This window comes from Quercus robur, chromosome 5 (assembly GCF_932294415.1).
Source record: "Quercus robur chromosome 5, dhQueRobu3.1, whole genome shotgun sequence".
In the NCBI taxonomy this organism is placed as follows: Eukaryota; Viridiplantae; Streptophyta; class Magnoliopsida; order Fagales; family Fagaceae; genus Quercus; species Quercus robur.
Genome location: NC_065538.1, coordinates 36,109,373 through 36,123,578, shown reverse-complemented (window position 1 = coordinate 36,123,578; position 14,206 = coordinate 36,109,373). Strand labels below are relative to the sequence as shown.

The 14,206-nt window shown below is 39.0% G+C and overlaps 1 protein-coding gene across 1 annotated transcript; it reads left to right on the top strand.

Annotated features, from left to right (window-relative positions):
* Nucleotides 1–10,006: 10,006 nt before the first annotated feature.
* Nucleotides 10,007–13,907, top strand: LOC126725865 (putative leucine-rich repeat receptor-like serine/threonine-protein kinase At2g24130). Its single transcript, XM_050430857.1, has 2 exons — nt 10,007–12,782; nt 13,213–13,907. Exons 1-2 carry the CDS (start codon nt 10,151–10,153, stop codon nt 13,623–13,625), a joined length of 3,045 nt encoding a protein of 1,014 aa, XP_050286814.1. The 5' UTR covers nt 10,007–10,150; the 3' UTR covers nt 13,626–13,907.
* The last annotated feature ends 299 nt before the right edge of the window (nt 13,908–14,206 follow it).

Sequence of the window (14,206 nt, the reverse complement as noted above, 5' to 3'; positions counted from 1 at the left end):
CACACTATCTCACTCACTACCCTGACAACAATCCCACCTAAATACAGGGTTACTAAATGCTGAATTACAAGCAAATTTGGCACGGAATAAAGCCAATTAGATGGTTGAATAAATTCAACCTTACATAAACATTGACTAAAAATGACATGTTATCAACTAGTTGGACGGTAAATGTTAGGGGAAATTACACTTTATCATCCTGAACTATATCTCTGATTACACTTTGCATTATAAATTATGATCTTTGCTACACTTTGCACCCCAATATTAAGTTTACTATCAACTTGAATGAAAATATATGGCATCACATGAAAAGACCTAATTGCCTATCTTATCAATGCTTTAAAAACAAAAGATAAATTAAATTTTACTGCAATAAATTTGTAAGGTTGAATTTATTCAACCATCTAATTGGCTTTATTCCGTGCCAAATTTGCTTGTAATTCAGCATTTAGTAACCCTGTATTTAGGTGGGATTGTTGTAAGGGTAGTGAGTGAGATAGAGTGAAGATTGCTCAAGAGTGTGCAAGAAAACAAAGTGTCGCGGTTGGGACTCGCGGGTGGACTCGCGGCTGCAAGTCGCCAGAAGCTGCACACGTGCCAAGCATGCTGGAAGATGAACAGTCATGCTAGCTGGAGCACTACAGGACAAAACAGGACAACTGGCCATACGGTTAACTCGCGACTGGAACTCGCGACTTGGTCAAGCCGCGAGGTCAAGCCGCGAGCCACCCCTGTTTTGGAAAAACCTGACGTTTCACATTCCTCTTCACTCCAGTATAAATACCCTTTTAACCCACGATTGAAAGAGAGCTTCCAGAGAGAATTTTGAGAGAGAAACCCTAAAGAAAAACCAGATTGTTTCACCCACAATCTCTACCTTAGAGTCTCATCAAATTCCCTCACTCTCTTCCTCTCCATTGTCAAATCCTTGAGAGGCATTATACCAAACCTGGTTCTCACCATTATCATCTCTGTGAGACAGTCGTTAGGAGTTCTGGGAAGCAGTTAGGAAGGAGCCAATCTTCATTGGTTGATGCTACGGTGTAGTAGCGGAATCCGGAAAGCTAGAAAAGAAAAAGGTTCGGCGCAACCTCGTTGGAGCAAGAAGCTTGGAGGGCTTAGGTGCATTGGGTAGATTAGGCTTGGAGGGTCTATTGCTGTCCTTGTATCCCAACTGTATTTTCTAGTGGATTGATTACCGCTTGGAGGGCGGCGGAGAGGTTTTTCGCCGAGGTCTTCGGTTTCCTCTTCGATAACACATCTGGTGTTATCTCTGTGTTTGCATATTCCTTCCTCTCTATTTCTGCCTTTACATTATCTGCTGTGGTTTATTTTGTTATGGCTTAGATAGTTGTTTAACCAATTCCATATTATAGCATATGTTAAGTTTCCGCACACTAGTTGTTTGACATATTGCTTGTGTTGGTTAAGTTGGTTTTTGGGGGTCTAAACGTTCAAAAGTGTTTTTGTACACGTTTTTGAACTTTCATTTGGTATCAGAGCGGGTACACAGCTGTTTGGTTTCATTACCATTTGTGTGATCCTTGACTCCCTTTTTGAGATGGATAGGTCTCAATCCCTTAATGCACCTCCATATTTTGATGGAAGTAATTATGCGTTTTGGAAGGTTCGTATGAGAGCTTTTCTATGCTCTATTGATGAATCCGTGTGGGATGCTGTTGAGATTGGTTGGACCAAACCTGAGGCAGCCAAATCCACATGGGATAAGGCAGCACTTGCTGCATCTAATGCTAACAGTAAAGCACTAAATGCTATTTCCTGTGGTGTGTCTCCAGATGAATTTCACAGGATTTCTCACATTACCATTGCCAAAGATGCATGGGAGATTCTGGAAACAACTTATGAAGGCACGAAGAAAGTGAAAGATACCAAGTTACAAATGCTGACCACTCGGTTTGAGGAGCTCAAGATGAGTGAGGATGAGTCCTTCGACTCTTTCTATGGGAAGCTAAATGAAGTGGTTGTCAGTAAGTTTAACTTGGGGGAGAAAATGGAAGACTCAAAGATTGTAAGGAAGATCCTTCGATCATTGCGGGAAAGTTTTCGTGCTAAAGTGACAGCCATTGAAGAGAGCAAGGATCTTGACGACATCAAGGTACAGGAGCTGGTTGGTTCTCTACAGACTTATGAGATGTCGCTGCCCAATCAACGGAAGAGTAAATCCCTTGCTCTAAAGACCATTAATGAGAAGGTGGAAGATCAAGGCTCATCGGGAGAAGATGTGGTTGACAAAGATGTAGCCTATCTTGTTAAAAATTTCAGAAAGTTTTTGAAATTTAAAAACAATGGAAAATTTGATGATAAGAGAAAATTCCAAAATTCTGGAAGGGAGAAGAGGGATTTCAAAAGGAAAGATGGAAAAGAATCCCAATCCACACAAGGTGTCACTTGTTTTGAATGCAACGGGCATGGACACTTTAAGAAGGAATGTCCGAACTATTTGAAATCGAAAGGCAAAGTGTATGCCACAACCTTGAGTGACTCAGATTCGTCTGACTCAGAATCTGAAGAGAGCTGTGATGGAGAAGGAAACTATTCAGCTTTCATGACTATTGCTCATGTTGAGTCTTCGGATGAGTTGAGTTTGCTTGTTCAAGACCTTGGAGAACATAGTGATGATGAATCACTAGGAATTGTTGAAGAATCAGAAGCTGAAGAAGAAGAAAGCACAACAACTCTTCAAGAAAATTACAATTCACTCTTGGAGAAGTCGGGTGAATATACAAGGGTAGCCAAGGCTGCTGTGAGAAAAATGAAGAAGGCTGAGGAGGACTACAAAAGTCTCCTAATCCGGTATAGGGAGGCCAAATGCGAGATTGAAACTCTGAATGGTGAGCTGTCCGAAACTTACACTAAAGTGAGATTTCTTGAGAACGAGGTGATGCAAGCAAATGCTAAAATAGAGAGGGTCACCACCAAGAAGCTAGATGATGTTATATCTTCTCAAAAGAGCTTTTCAGACAAATCCGGACTGGGATATACCGGAGGAAGTAGCTCAACTGGAAATGTCACTAAAGAAGTGAAGTTTGTAAAGGCCAAAGATCCAGTTGTAGCTGAACTTACTGGTGTGAAGCTCGAGGTGGAGGAGAAGAAGAATGTGGTGGACCAACGGATGCTGAATCATCGTAATCAGTCTGTGGGCAGGTCTGAATCTCGTGCCAAGTCACGTCCACGACCACAAAGAGGTCCTAGAGGAATGTATGTGTGCCATTATTGCGGACTTCAAGGGCACACTCGACCAAATTGCCAAAAGCTGAGAGCAAAGAACAGTGCAACTCCTCAAAGGTCAGGAGGACCAAGAATTGATAGGAGAACTTGGGCAGGTGATCAATCTAGAGAGCAAAATGGAGATCCCGGAATGATGAACGTGATGAAGATGATTGGTGCATTCACCAACTGCTTGGAAAGCTTCTCACGAAAGTTTGAAAGCCCTAACTCCCGTACCCAATCCTTTAAGGAAATCACCCCAAACGCAAGTGACGTGTGGGTGAAAAGGGGTACTCATGCATAAGCATTACAACATGTCCATGCATTAATACTTCCTATGCTTTGTGACTATGTTTGTTTGGTATGCTTGTTGTGTTTGTTCTTGGTTGTTTGATTATTCTTCTTGTGAATATTTCTTAATTGTGTTTTATCAATCTTTTTGTTTCTTGAGTCAAAAATCCAAAAATTACATTAAAAAAAAAAAAAAATTTTGAAAATCAAAAAGCTTGATTGACTTTGTTGAGTTTTGTCTTAAAACTCGTTTTGCCTTGTACCTTTGTGCTAATGGCTTTGTGCATTTTCGAGCATTGCTTGTTTTCATGCACTCATATCACTATGGGAAAAATCTTGAAATCTATGTGATTGTTGTAAATAGATCTTCAAACTTGTCATGAATGATTAGTGAATGGTTATGTTGATCTTGAAACATGCATAGACTTGTGTCTATATATCTTCCCACTTTTTATTTTTGTTTTGCTAAAAAGAGCTCACCAAATGTAAATCTCCAAATGAAAAGAGATATTGAGCTGCAAAAGCCTGTCGCACATTCTAGTATTTGACTAGGAAAAAGGGTAAGCGACCTTATATTAAAAGTGAAATTTCATTCAAAAAGGCCAAAGGCCTGTTCTTCAAAGAGAAATGTTACATATCCCTCTCACAATGAGAGATGATTGTCTCAACAAGATCAAAAAGATCAAATGTTATGATTGAAAGTGGAGTCAAATGAAAAGCTCCAAGTTATGTTATCAAGTTGTGTGGGAGGTCATATATTCATATTTCTATAATTGAGATTGGTCACATGATCTAGTGCTAATTGTGTATGCCTTGGTTGAATTGATCATTGAAGCTTCACATTAGACAAAGGACTATCTCATGGTTGATATCCACACACAACACACAAGTTTATGTTCAATAAATGCCATATTCATTTGTGTGATTGTACTTGAAAAAATGTGTTTTCACATGCTCAATCTTTGTTAATTCAAGCACAAAAAGATTTTTGAGTGTTTTAGGTGTTTTTTTTGGAAAGTGTTTTGTTGGAAAAATCTGAAAATTTCAAAAATACAGTTTTGCCCTGTTTTGGCGGCTCAGTCGCGGGTATGTCAAGTCGCGAGCCTCAGTCGCATCTTCGCTGGTCATGTTTGGCGACTTGTTCGCGAGTGGAAAGTCCAGTCGCGAGGATCACTCAGAGATTTTCGCGGCTCAACTCGCGACTCACTCGCGGGTAGACCTTCCAGTCGCGAAAAACACTTAGAAAAATTTTTCAAAATTTTGTTCTTGAGTGCTTTGGCGGCTTGCGCTGGCGACTGTGTGGCGACTTAATCCAGTCGCGAAAATCGCGTGTTTTGCAGAAACAGGAGCAGTTTTTAAACTTTTTCAGTTTTTCCCTCGAATTTTTGTGACTGTTCATCTTCTCTCTAAACTCTCTCCCTCCCAAACACTCCGTGCTCCCTTTTCCAATCTCTTGTGTTGCACTCTTGTAGCTCAAAATCGTCAAGTTACAGGTATGGGTTTTCTGCTTTACACTCTTTTCTACTTGATTTTGTGCTTTTACCCTTGATTTTTCGCATATGATTGTGTTTTTGAAATGGGTTTGTGTTTCGGTCTATGCTCCTTGTTCTTGCTTAACTTGTGGATGCTGTTGCTATAGTTAGTGTTAAATGATTGTCATATGCTTATTGCTCTTCATCTTGTGCTTAGTTAAGTGTTTATTTTATTTCAATCTGATCTTTGAGCTGTTGAGTGATTTCTATTGGTTCGTTCTGAGGTTGTGAGTTTTACTGTGCTAGATTTGCATGTTTTTAGTGTGTTAATCTGTGGGAAGCTTCTGTTAGGCTCAATATACTGTTTGTGTGTCATGTCATTTCTTCCATTATCTGTCTCAATGTCATTTATCTGCCTTTAGGATAGTTTCACCATGTTGTTCATGTGTTTCCTATCCTAGGCTTGGTTTATCCATATGTTTGAACTAAGTAGCTTGTTGTCTAAGTTTTTGAAGTTCATTTGTATGGTTGATATCTCTCTCTGTTTATTACATGGTTCTGACTGGTTATGCACATATATTGCTATATGTTGTTGTGGCCTTTTCTGATTGTTCACAGATGGCTCCCTCACCTCAGAAGAAGAAATCTACTGCAAAGAAGGCTGACAAGAGATTAAAGATGGATTCTAGATTGTTTAGGTCAGTTCACCACTTTGAGAGATACAAGGATAACTTCTTGAATGCAGGAATCATTCAAGAGAGATTTGTGGATTTGGAGGACTTAAGGCAAACTTTTATTCCCAGTTGTTTTGAAGGAAGAGGATGGGAAAAGCTTTTGGGTGGTTTCCCTGTTGTGTGTGAACCCTTAATTAGGGAATTTTACTCAAATGCTGTGATAAAGGATAATGAATTGAGTTGCTGGGTGAGGGGTAAAGAATTTGTCTTGGATGCTCATGTCATAGATGATGCATTAGGGCTTGAAGGATTAGATGATGAAGAATTTATCAATTACAAGGATAGGAGTGTGTCTATTGAAACAATTCAACAAAGGATAGGTGGGCAGAGAGAAGGGAAATGTTTGAATACCACTGCCTTTCCAGTAGACATGAGGTGCCTTACAATAATTATGATGTTTAACCTCTATCCCATTAGGAAATTGACTACAATCAACTGTGCTAGAGCAGTCTTTCTGATGGATCTCAAAGAAAAGAACTTCATAGACATAAGTTCCCACATTTATGACACCATTGTGGATGAGACTAGAACAACCTCTAGGCCTAAATTGATCTTTCCAAGTTTGCTAATGAGGATTTTTAGGAGTAAAGGTGTTCCAATCCCTCAAGACATCAGTCCCATGTCTACACCCTCTGCAATCAACAAGCTTACCTGCAAAAGGATAAGTGTTAGGCTTCCAGGAGAAGAAGATGAAGGTGATGAAGGAGAGGCTGCTCCAATGGAGACTGAAGCAGAGGCAGCAGGGCTTGCATCAACTTCAACACCTAGGAGAAGTGGCAAAAGACACAGAGCTTCAACCTCTGTAGACACACCTCCAGATGCTTTCCAGATCATTCTGGAAAGGCTTGATGGGATCAGGGCAGTCCAAACTGAGCACTCTGACAGGATGAGAGCCATGCAAGACCAGATTGATGTCTTGGCTGCTACACTTGACAGCTTCACAACTCAGCATGACAAGTGACCCTTTGGCCATTCCTGTCAAAAAGGGGGAGAAGTTCATTGATGATTGAGAAGCAGAAAAGCTTAAGGGGGAGTAATTAGTTGAGCGGGAGTTGCTAAAAACAGAAACTGTGTTTATATATGTTTATGTTTTGAGTACTTTTAGTGGTTTTATGGTTTTGATACACTGTGTTTTGGTGTATAACTATTTCTAACTCTTTTCATATACTCTTGGTTTAAACTTTAATATATGTTTGATGATGTTTTTCAGGAAGTTGTTGGTTTGTACCCATGTGCTTTTGTAAGCTTTTAGGGTTAATGTTTTATGCATAGTTTGTAGGCTTTATGGTATGTACCTTGCTTAAGTGCAGCCTTTATGCTATGTTGAAATCAGTACTTTAATCTAAATGTTCTGCATTTTGGTTTATGTACTGTCACTCTTGTGCCCTTGTAGGATTGTTCCTAGATGCATATGCCTTGTGTGCTATGCATTGGTTGAGTGTTGAGCATACAAGTGTCTTGCCTTGTGCTTGTTAACTTGTATGTCCTTGTGTTCATTCCAAGTGTGAATGAGCACTGTGATCACTACCTTGTGGTGTTCACTTGGTTAATCAAGCCATGGTTTGTTTAGTAACTCCATCTTTGCTTGATCTCATATTGCCTGTTTCATATGCATTTATAATTTTTCTGCTTACAATGATCATGGTGTATTGTTGTGTTTCAGGAGTTTATGTTCATATGATTCAAGTGCTTCACAGCTTCTAGAGTTAGGTGTGAGTGAGTTTTGTTCAACTGTTCCCAACTCACATGTTAAGTCTAGAGTCTGTTTTAGGGTTTTGTCACAGAATAGCCAAAGGGGGAGATTGTAAGGTTGAATTTATTCAACCATCTAATTGGCTTTATTCCGTGCCAAATTTGCTTGTAATTCAGCATTTAGTAACCCTGTATTTAGGTGGGATTGTTGTAAGGGTAGTGAGTGAGATAGAGTGAAGATTGCTCAAGAGTGTGCAAGAAAACAGAGTGTCGCGGCTGGGACTCGCGGGTGGACTCGCGGCTGCAAGTCGCCAGAAGCTGCACACGTGCCAAGCATGCTGGAAGATGAACAATCATGCTAGCTGGAGCACTACAGGACAAAACAGGACAACTGGCCATACGGTTAACTCGCAACTGGAACTCGCGACTTGGTCAAGCCGCGAGGTCAAGCCGCGAGCCACCCCTGTTTTGGAAAAACCTGACGTTTCACATTCCTCTTCACTCCAGTATAAATACCCTTTTAACCCACGATTGAAAGAGAGCTTCCAGAGAGAATTTTAAGAGAGAAACCCTAAAGAAAAACCAGATTGTTTCACCCACAATCTCTACCTTAGAGTCTCATCAAATTCCCTCACTCTCTTTCTCTCCATTGTCAAATCCTTGAGAGGCATTATACCAAACCTGGTTCTCACCATTATCATCTCTGTGAGACAGTCGTTTGGAGTTCTGGGAAGCAGTTAGGAAGGAGCCAATCTTCATTGGTTGATGCTACGGTGTAGTAGCGGAATCCGGAAAGCTAGAAAAGAAAAAGGTTCGGCGCAACTTCGTTGGAGGAAGAAGCTTGGAGGGCTTAGGTGCATTGGGTAGATTAGGCATGGAGGGTCTATTGCTGTCCTTGTATCCCAACTGTATTTTCTAGTGGATTGATTACCGCTTGGAGGGCGGCGGAGAGGTTTTTCGCCGAGGTCTTCGGTTTCCTCTTCGATAACACATCTGGTGTTATCTCTGTGTTTGCATATTCCTTCCTCTCTATCTCTGCCTTTACATTATCTGCTGTGGTTTATTTTGTTATGGCTTAGATAGTTGTTTAACCAATTCCATATTATAGCATATGTTAAGTTTCCGCACACTAGTTGTTTGACATATTGCTTGTGTTGGTTAAGTTGGTTTTTGGGGGTCTAAACGTTCAAAAGTGTTTTTGTACACGTTTTTGAACTTTCAAAATTATACTCTTTATTACACTTTGTACCATAAACTTAGAATTTCCGTCCAAGTTATTAGTAAATTTAACATTGGGGTGCAAAGTGTAATAAGGATCATAGTTTAGGGTACAAAAAGTGCATTTGAAAAGTTTAGAGTGTAAAGTGTAATATATAATATAGTTTAAAGTGGTAAAGTGTAATACAGAATATAGTTTAAAGTGGTAAAGTGTAATTTTCCCTAAATGTTGACGACGTTGACGTGGCAAACCCAAATACCTATGGATAGGCAAATCCAATGGGCCTCAATTTGGTTGATACGTAATTTTTTTAATATTAAAAACGATGCCTCATGAGTTAAAAAAATGACATGTTATTACTCTATTAACTACACCGGTAAGGAGACTAACAATAGTTAACAATATGATCGATAATGCTCATATATATATATTTTTATATATATATATATAATTTTAGGGACCAATAACATAAACTTTATGGATCAATTGTGTATTTTGGCATAAAATTTTTGTTGGCAAATTTTGTCATTTGTGCTAATTTTTCTGGTTTTTCACTTGATAAATTTTGTTGTTGGGGTTTGTGATTTTAGATTGGTAAATTTTTTGTTGTTATTTGGGCATCTTTTTTATGTTTAAGGGGACCTAGGCCGAGGATGTTGATAACGGGTCAAGTTTGATTTTTATGGGCCTGGTTCTAAAATTAGTCTACCTAGTATTTATATTTTACAAGAAATTTGGACTGCACAGAACATCAATATAATCAACTGAATTTCTCATTTTCTTGAGAAACTATAAGGTCCTCATGGTGGATAAGTGATATGGTTCACCATTCCACTAAAAGACTTCCACCTATTTAAAATTGCTGAGTTAGAAATTTTTTTAAAACAGAAACTGATTATTGACTCAACAGTTTTAAACAAGTGGGAGTCTTTCAGTAGAATGATAGACAAATGACGTGGTCCACAAGAGGACTGTATAATTTTTCCATTTTCTACTAGTATGAACACAAAATGTCAACTGCCTTTTTCCAATTCGTGTGTGCGCTAATGTGTTATGATGATGGGAATACTAAAATGTCAACAATGTGTTTGAGAATGTGTGCGCTAGTGTGCGTGTGACACAACAAAATTTAATCTGAACTTTAAAATGCGCATGTCCTACTTAAAAGAAGAATGCCATCCACTAATCTTCTGCACTAATTCTTTTATCGTCATCTCAGTGGTAGCCATTTTCGTTGAGTTGAACGTCTACTCATCATGGTTTCAAATACCACAATAGAAAAATAAGATAAAATAGACAATTCTCTTAGTCCTCCTACAAATCATTGCACCTATTGAATGTTTCTTGCCAAAAGATATATTTCCTCCTTCACTTAAAGCTCATTCCACACGCCTTCTAATACCTTTGCTCTCTCTTTGCCCCTAGGCTCTAGCTCCCGACTCTTCCCACTACTTTCACTTGTTTATTATTATTACTATTCTTATTCAATGTGAAAGTAGGAAAAGAAGGAGATGAGGATTCCACAAAAGAAACATTATTTGGGGTTTCCAATAATATCCACCATGATCTTCATCGAAACCTTAATTTTTCTTCTACTACAACATTTGGCTTTGACATCTAGTTATAAATTGTTAGGCCATCACAACCCCCCTCACCACTCTCTGCATACAGATAAGGCTGCTCTCATGGCATTCAAAAAAACTGTAATACATGATCCCAATTCCGCACTTGCTAACTGGGATGCGGCTGTTGATGTGTGCAACTTCACGGGTGTGACGTGCGACAAACAACATCACCGTGTAGCACAACTCAGTCTGAATAAAACTGAACTCGTCGGGCTGCTTTCCCCCATCCTTTCCAATCTCACTGGCCTTCGTATACTAGTGATTGTTGGCAATCACTTGTTCGGAAAAATTCCACCTGAATTTTGCTACCTTCGATGTCTCCACCGTCTCCATATTGAGGGAAACAATCTACATGGTTCAATACCAGACTCCTTTGCCCTTCTTTCCAAACTTACTAGACTACTTCTTAACCAAAACAATTTAAGCGGTACACTTCCACCTTCCTTGTTCTCCAACTGCACTTTGTTACATAACATAGACTTCTCCAACAACTTCCTCACAGGTGAAATTCCAATAGAGATTGGAAATTGTCAAGCTCTATGGAACCTCAATTTATACAGCAATCAATTAACTAGACAAATTCCTCTCTCTTTAGCAAATGCTTCAAAGCTGTACAACATAGATGTGGAGTACAATTTTCTTTTTGGTGAACTGCCTTCAAAGCTTGTTGGGAATCTTCCTGAACTTGCCTTTCTTCACTTATCATATAATAAAATGGTAAGCCATGACAACAACACCAATCTTGATCCATTCTTCATTGCACTTGGAAACTGCACTAAGCTACTGGAGCTTGAATTGGCTGGCATGGGCCTTGGGGGAAGATTGCCTAGTTCCATTGGCCAACTTGGTGTCCAGCTAAACTATTTCTTACTACAGGAAAACCAAATCTTTGGATCAATTCCTCCAAATTTAGCAAATCTTTCTAACCTTTTAGTCCTGAATTTGACATACAATCTTCTAAATGGAAGGATGCCTTCAGAGATGAGTCAGTTATCAAGCTTACAACAACTTTTCTTATCACACAACCTTTTCACCAGTGCCATTCCTCCAGTACTAGGCAAGTTTTCTTCTCACCTGGGTCTGCTAGATCTATCACACAACAAATTCTCTGGTGAAATCCCAGCAATTCTAGGAAATTTGGTTCGAATAAATTACCTGTTTCTGAACAACAACCTTCTCTCAGGAATGATACCTCCAACTTTGGGACAGTGCATAGATCTGAATGAGCTTGACTTGTCATATAATAGATTGACAGGGAGCATCCCCCCAGAATTGGCAGGTATGCGCGAGATCAGAATTTTTATTAATCTTTCACATAATCATCTCGAAGGGCCTTTGCCAATCGAGCTCAGCAAGCTAGCAAATGTGCAAGAGATGGATCTCTCTTCAAATAAACTTACTGGAAGTATCTTTCCTCAGATATCAAGCTGCATTGCATTGAGAATGATAAATTTCTCAAACAACTCTCTGGAGGGGCATCTTCCAGAATCCTTAGGGGAACTTAAAAATCTTGAATCCTTTGATGTCTCACGAAACCAATTATCTGGAATGATTCCAATGAGCCTCAATAAAACTCACTCACTCACCTATCTAAATCTTTCACTGAACAACTTTGAGGGATTGATTCCCACTGGTGGCATCTTTGACTCAGTAACAAACTTGTCATTCTTGGACAATCACCGACTTTGCAGGGCACTCTCCAGCAAAATTCCTGGCATTCCATTTTGCTCTCAAAAGAGACGCTGGTTTCATTCCCGTGTGTTCTTGATTATATTCATATTGGTCATTTTCATAACAGCATTCTTAACATTAATATGCTGTGTGATTGGATTTCGTCATGTTAGTGTAATTATTCACTCTCGGAAGGCTAGAGAAGTCAGAAAACCAACTACACCAGAACTAATCCACAATATTCCAAGAATTACCTATAAAGAACTATCAGATGCAACCTCAGGATTTGATGATCAGAGACTAGTTGGGTCCGGTAGCTTTGGACGTGTCTATAGGGGAGTTCTTCCAGATGGTACAGCCATTGCAGTCAAGGTGTTACATTTGCAATCTGGAAACTCAACAAAGAGTTTTAACAGGGAATGCCAAGTCTTAAAGAGGATTCGTCATAGAAACCTGATAAGGATTATAACAGCATGCAGTCTACCTGATTTTAAGGCTCTTGTTCTTCCTTATATGGCAAATGGGAGCTTGGATTGCCGTCTTTATCTGCACTCAGACACTGGTTTGCGTTCAGGTTCATCAGATTTGAGTCTTATCCAGAGGGTCAACATTTGCAGTGATATTGCTGAAGGGATGGCCTATCTGCATCATCATTCCCCTGCCAAAGTCATACACTGTGATCTAAAGCCAAGCAATGTTCTTCTCAATGATGACATGACGGCTCTAGTTTCTGATTTTGGGATTGCAAAGTTAGTTATGACAGCTGGAGGGGGAAACGGTGCTGCTGCTGAAATGGGAAATTCTACTGCAAATTTGTTATGTGGATCTATTGGATACATTGCACCGGGTACGGATTTCTCCCTTTTCTTTGTATCTAGAAACATTTAAAATGAAACAAAGAAGAATTTCTTTTTCTTTGAGCTGGCTTTTAATGTGAATAGAGAAATGTTAATTCCATTGGAGCACATCTAAACTGATGCATTCTTAACAAAAAAGCCTATTCAAGAAAAAACGGCTTCCTTTCAAGTTATAAACTCAGGGCAGATTATAAACTCACTCAAGCATTATCAATAATAGCAAAAACAAGAATATTCAGCCAAACTTACCTCTTAATAGCAACCAGCATACACTGATCCCACATATCCTGTTTATCCCAACTGAATTTGTTGTTCAATTTTTTACCGTCCACACTTTTTTATTTATTTACATATTTATTTTTTATTTTTTAATTTAGTGAAAACACAAACCTTTTCACTTTTCAAAATTTTCTAATGCAGAGTATGGGTATGGATCAACCACATCAACAAAAGGGGATGTTTACAGCTTTGGCATTCTAGTGCTTGAGATGGTGACTAGAAAAAGACCAACAGATGACATGTTTGTTGGCGGGCTAAGCCTGCACAGATGGGTGAAGAGTCACTATCATGGAAGGATAGAAAGGGTGATAGATCCTTCTTTGGTAAGAGCTTCCAGAGATCAATCCCCTGAAGTATTGAAAATGTGGGAAGTTGCAATTGTAGAATTGATTGAGTTGGGCATCCTTTGCACACAGGACTCTCCATCTACTAGGCCTTCTATGCTTGATGCAGCCGATGATTTAGATCGCCTCAAGAGATACCTTTGTGGGGATACTACAGCAACCTTCGCCTCCTCTCTTGGAATTTCATCTTCTACCCTAGGCGATGACTAACAGTTCCTCTATATATATATATATATATATGTACTTTCATGGAAATGCCATTTATTTTCTGATCTAGAATTCACCTGTTAAAATGTTTTGACTTACTAACATATTACAACTAAGCACATTCTTCTAATCTAGACAATCAGAACAGATGGCAGAAATAAGCTGAACCAAATCAATAATTGGTCCAATTGACTATTGCTTTACATGTCAAGACATCCACATGAAAGTCTGCAAAGTCATCGAAATCCTAAGCTCCAAATGGGTTATATTCACAGTAGGAAATACAAAACATATAAATTACATTTACAAATTTGTTTTTGTTTTTGTTTTTTTTTTTTTTTTTTGAGAGTTTCAATCTATGATGTTCGCTTCTGATGATAACTCTTTATCATCAGATCAAGATACCAATTGGTTTCTTATGTAGGCGGTGATTGAATTCTAGATCTCCTATTCAACCATTAGAAATTTTACCAGTTAAGCTAACTAGAACCCACCATTTACATATTAGTTGATCTATCATCTTGATCTAGTAACATCCGCTTCCCACAAATAAATCACAAATACAAACTACACAATCCAACAAA

Bases quoted from the DNA above. Each gene is read 5' to 3' on its own strand.
- LOC126725865 (XM_050430857.1), top strand. From the start codon at position 10,151: ATGAGGATTCCACAAAAGAAACATTATTTGGGGTTTCCAATAATATCC. The intron at 12,783-13,212 runs GTACGGATTTCT...TTTCTAATGCAG, and splicing joins TATTGGATACATTGCACCGG to AGTATGGGTATGGATCAACC.